The sequence below is a fragment of the Oryza sativa genome, chromosome 12 (assembly GCF_034140825.1).
Source record: "Oryza sativa Japonica Group chromosome 12, ASM3414082v1".
NCBI lineage: Eukaryota > Viridiplantae > Streptophyta > Magnoliopsida > Poales > Poaceae > Oryza > Oryza sativa.
In genome coordinates this window covers 19,878,832-19,884,253 of record NC_089046.1, presented here as the reverse complement: position 1 = coordinate 19,884,253, position 5,422 = coordinate 19,878,832, and the positions used below count along the sequence as shown (strand labels likewise).

The following is a 5,422-nucleotide window of genomic DNA, read 5'->3' as shown; positions in this document are numbered from 1 at the left end:
TCAGCAACAGCAAAAGTGAAATTAATGTAGCAAAGGTGCAAAATGCGTGAAAGTATTGCCCATTTCAGATACGTACATACGAATCAAATAATAGAATTTGCATATACTTCATTTATGCGCATACACCTGTGCTCTAAAATCACATTATCAGTACAGAAGCAGTTTCAACTTTTAAACATAGAAATTAGTTCGTTCATTCATACTATTTTTTTTGAAAGGATATATATAGTTCATACTAAATTATTCATTGATAAAGGTTACTGTGTATGGGGATGGCATCAATATATAGCAGGGAATAGACAAAAGAAACTTGTTCGCGCAGCCAAAGAAAAGTAACTTCTGAACATGGTCCCTGTTTCTTTAAACCATATGATTTTCTTTTAATAATTTTTCTGAAAGGTGAAATAATAATGAACAGAAAAATCCGTCATATATACTCATATAGGATTGCTTGCTCCACAATCAAACAGGTCTTGTATAGTAAGTTTGCATTAGTGGGATAGGTGGTTCTTAACCCCCTATCAAAATTTTACATTCACATATAATTTGAAATATAGTATTGCCTTAATTAAATTAATATCATATCAATGGTGGCAGCTCTTTGTGTAAATCAGAGCCAATATGTTCCATATATCTATCAACACAGCTGAATCATTTCCACTCATTAAACCCTGAAACTTTTAACTTGCTGTTCAGCATCTCATATGCATGTTGTAACGACAATATTGTTACATATAGTACTAACTAAAATGAAGTCCCTAAGGAAATTAATTTTGTATGTCTTCTATGTTTTCTTTGGATAACGATGTGCATAGATATAATTCTGGTGAGAACTTTGTTATCCAAATTTAATATCGATCAATTAACTGGTATCTCGATCTTCCCTCTAACTAACCATGCGCGCATATGATTGTTGACAGGAAAAAGGGTGTGTATCTTGCTAGCTATATATCTAGCTATCAGCAGATGTTCAAGAAATTTTGCATTCCATGACAGTAATAATGCAAAACAACGATGATTTTGCTCACTGCTCACACCGCTGCCATTAATTTGTTTGGGACGAGACTAATGCCATGAATAATTCATTGATGAAAATTCAGAAAATCTGGTCCTTATTACTTGGTAATGTTTGAAGCTGTAATCATAAAGGTACTGAGTGTATGTTCTATTTTCTAGAAACAGCTATTCCATATCTTATTAAGATGTACCATGAAAAATGATATCTACCCTCACTACCCTGGATGAACATTAATTAATTCAGTACTAACATGTGTCCATCAAGTTAAATAAGATCTAGCGCAAGTCGATCAATTGCCTTGCGAAATGATGGAAGTCGTCATGGACTCACATGTACTACATTTGTTGCTAGTTGTCCGAATATTTGTTGGGCGATCTGTATGCCCCATGTTGCGCTGACAAAATGTATGCCATCAACCGAAAAAACACATTTGCTTTCTATACTAAAAGCAAGATCTTGTGCCTTTTACCTTAAAAAAACAATAATATAAGCGATATATTTTGGGTTCATGAGATAGTACTTTAGTCTTTGTACCTACCAACTTTGATGTTACTTTATTCCCCACCTACCCACTTTTGTAATTGTCTATTCCCTAACCTACTACCTTTTGAACTTCTTTATTCCCTAACATATTCAATTTGTATCATCACATATCGTTTTGCTATTTTTTTTTTCAAAAGGGTATAACCCCATATGGTATGGGACGGAGGGAGTAATGTTTTTATGACAAAACAAACGGTGCGGGAGAAATTAATTTATTCAAACATCAGATGGCAACGGATAAATCGAACTATTAGCTTATGAAATTATGTATGGGATTTGGATTTGTAAGGCAGTTTAACTACCCGGAGCTTTTTATTTATTTCTAGTTATCTTAATCATAATAATCGTTACATTAATCAAAATTGGACTAAAATTATATCACGAGGATCCCCAGTAATTTTTATGGGTTCGCCTAGTGAGCTGTATATGTCGTCTTAGGTATACAAATTATGATTAGTTGCGGCCCCTACCTTCAATTACCTGATAGAAATTAAATTTTAAAAAGAGGTCAAACACTACTGTCTCCAGAATTCAGCAACAGAAAAACACTACGCCTGAATGTAGCCCCATATATATTAACCTGACTGTTCGTAATCAATTTATTCTGGAATACACACCAGAGGACCCTGATCGCGAAGTCTGAAGTTATGGATCGATTGCGATATGTTCTTTGATCTTGTATACGTATTATACCTCGCCTCATTCTACAGAAAGGTGAAGTATATCATACATTCGAAAAGATGAAAGATTAATTAATAAAGCACATAGAAAGCCTTGTTAATTATTATTCCGTAATTCTTAACCCGCCCACAAATTAAACCGAGAGAAATTAAGAACTTAAGTGTAGTACGTACATGATTATTTTCCTGCAAGTGAGAAAAAGTAAAAACCACAAGTGCTCGGCTAGCTGAAATTAAGAACAGACAGACATGATCACAGATCGAGCTCGGCTAGCTGAGATCGAGCTCGCCGGAGACATGCGTACTCATCCCCGTCCCATTCCACCGTTTCCGGCTAGCCCCGCCGCCACCCTCCGGCCGACATGTGATGGTAACGCTCGAGAATTGGAGGAAGAGATCGACGGAGAATTGGAGATAGATAGAAAGATCGAAGAACTGAAGAAGAGAGCGAGGAGAGGTAGAACCGTAGAACTAGACGACCTCCGTAGTATAGCACGAATCTCAACGCAAGATCGTAGGGCTGAGGACCTATGATGATGAAAAGTGAAAACCGACAAAACGTGAAAAATCCCGCCCGCGCCGCGCTAGAGCTGGCTTCGATCATCCTGACACACATCCCTCGCTTTCCGTGTCCTCCCCGCTTTAAATTCCCTCCTCCCCCCACCACTCCATTCCCCATTCCGCCCAAACCCTAGCCGCCCATCTCTCTCCCCCACCGCTGCTCCCTTCCGGCCGCCGTCGACGACCTAGGTACGTTGTCCCTTCATCTCGGCCAGCTTCGATTTTGCTTTGGATCGAGAGATACAGGGAAGTGGGGATCGATTCACTCCATCCGATCTTGCTGATTTTTTGCTGCAAGCTAGGTTGTTGTCTCGAACTCTCGATCTCCGACGATACCATCCATGGCGGCGCCAGCTTCATCACCCGTGATTCGCCTCGACGCGGCGGCGGTCGACCCGGCGACGGTGGCTTACCTGCGGGATCTCGTGGAGCGGCTCGAGGGGAAGTGCTATCACCAAGCCAGCGACGTTCAGATCTTCGCCGCCGACGGCGATGCCGATCTGTTCCGCCTCCGGCCGGAGCCGTCGCTGCTCGCCGGCGTCCCCGAGGTGGTCGTGTCGGCGATCAACACCCTGGAGGAGCTCCTCCGCAAGGGGAGCCCTGCGCTGGCGGCGTACAGGCGGCACGCGACACGGGTGAGGCGCCTCGAGCTGCAGGAGGCCGCCGACGCCGCCATGGACGAGCTGATGTCGGTGAACGACGTCATCACCGACCTCCAAATCGCCTTCCGGGCCAAGAGGGCGCAGCTGGCCGCCGCGCAGCAGGCCAAGGGGCAGATCGCCGCCCAGATCTTCGCCGTGGTGGGCGCCCCGGCGACGACCCGGGACAGCCTCGCCCGCGGCGCCGCCGCGCTGGCGTCGCTGCTCCCGTGGCTCGGCGCCGCGCACGAGAGGGAGGCCGAGCTGGAGATGGCGCTGGGCAGGATGGCGCCGTCCTTCGCCCCCCTCAACTGGAACCTCGAGGTGGCCACGCAACGCTTCGAGGCCGCGGATGCCGTGGTCCACGCCGTCCCTCACGTCGCCGGCAGCTGGCGCGACGACGTGCAGGTCGTCCGCGATGGGGGCGACCGCTTCGAGGAGAGCGCGAGCGTCCTCCGCGAGTACATGGCGTAGCGCGATTCTGGATTCGGAAAAATAGTATCATAAAAATGTTTAGGTTTAATTACTTCGCTTGTTGTCACTTTAATTTGCAGTTATCTTAGACTTTTGAAATGTATCAACTGATATATGTCAATGAAAATGGAATAATAAAAATCCTTACTTGAAGTGTTTGTTCAAGAGTGATGTATAGTCGTTTTATTTTTTCCCCTAGTTAGAGATGTGCAATATTTCCTCTGGGTTGATAATACTTGTTCTTTTGAACATGGTTATTGTTAAAATTTGAAAATTTTCACTGTAAATAATATCTAAAATATTTGTTTTAGAAATACGGAGACCATATATATAGATTAGTCATAAAAAGTATTTCAATAAAATCAAACATGCATTCCCATTGTTAGTGCTTGATTATCGGAGTGTCAGTTCATTATATATGTATTACTAGCATTATATATATGTGACATACGGTAATTTTTGTTTTAGCTTCGCCTCTGTCAGTAAGGCCATGAAAAAGTAATCATGCGTTGCAATGGTTAATGTTTAACGTGTACATAAGTATTGCAACGTTGTGATTGACAATTGTGTTTTTGATTCGGTGTTTTAGGTGTACATTACCTTTTTAAATTAATCTGCTCAAATTAAAAATATGTAAAATGCATAAATACAGAGAAATATATTTTACATGTGTATATATATATATATGTATATATATATATTCAAAGGAATATGTTTCATTACAAATAAATAGATCGACCCTTGTGAAAAATTAAAATTATTCTCTAATCATGAATATATTCATCATATATCCTAATAAATAAAGCGTTGAATCATTAATTTGTGGAGGCCACTATATATCCAGGCACACCAACTCCAATTTGCCAATTCTACACTCAGAAAAAACTAGATGTTAGAGAAGACGAGATCTATGGCCTACTATGGTAGTAGAAGAAATGAGATCATTGGATTAGACGTACTGTTGGCATCTTTTCTGGCCAATACGAGACTAACCTAAAGATTTACGATGTTAACCTAAATAGTGTATTTTCTATTTTTTTAAGGGAAAGTGTGTTTCCCATTTTTCTTAGGGAAAGTGTGTTTCCCATTCATCCCTGCCACTTTGTCCGCAAAATCAAATAGAGGCATGCGGTTGATCGACAGTCAGCCACCAAGCTGCTCTTCCGATCCTCGATCTATTACTAGGAATTTCCAATACCAGCTGAAACGGTTGGCAAGAAATAAATATGGCTGAAATGGTCCTCGAACATTGTGTCTTTGAGCTCCTCCACTAGGTGGCGGATGTACGCCAGCGCCGCCGGGTCGATCTCCGCCCGCCATCATCGAAGCCCGATCTTGGAGAAGATGAATATCCACAGTACAAGAAATGAAATCACTGTAGATTTACTGTATGAATTAGCTTATCTATAGGCTCTTGGAAGTAGGTATATATATATGTACCTACCTTGCGTGCAACCGGGCGGCGAGGTCGAGAAGCGGCCGGCAATGATGCAGGGGGCGGCGGCGGT

The 5,422-nt window shown here is 42.2% G+C and overlaps 1 protein-coding gene across 1 annotated transcript; it reads left to right on the top strand.

Annotated features, from left to right (window-relative positions):
• The first annotated feature begins 2,869 nt into the window (after positions 1-2,869).
• LOC9268631 (uncharacterized) lies at positions 2,870-4,079 on the top strand. The gene is made up of 2 exons (XM_015764080.3): positions 2,870-2,991; positions 3,105-4,079. Exon 2 carries the CDS (start codon positions 3,144-3,146, stop codon positions 3,912-3,914), a length of 771 nt encoding a protein of 256 aa, XP_015619566.1. The 5' UTR covers positions 2,870-2,991; positions 3,105-3,143; the 3' UTR covers positions 3,915-4,079.
• The last annotated feature ends 1,343 nt before the right edge of the window (positions 4,080-5,422 follow it).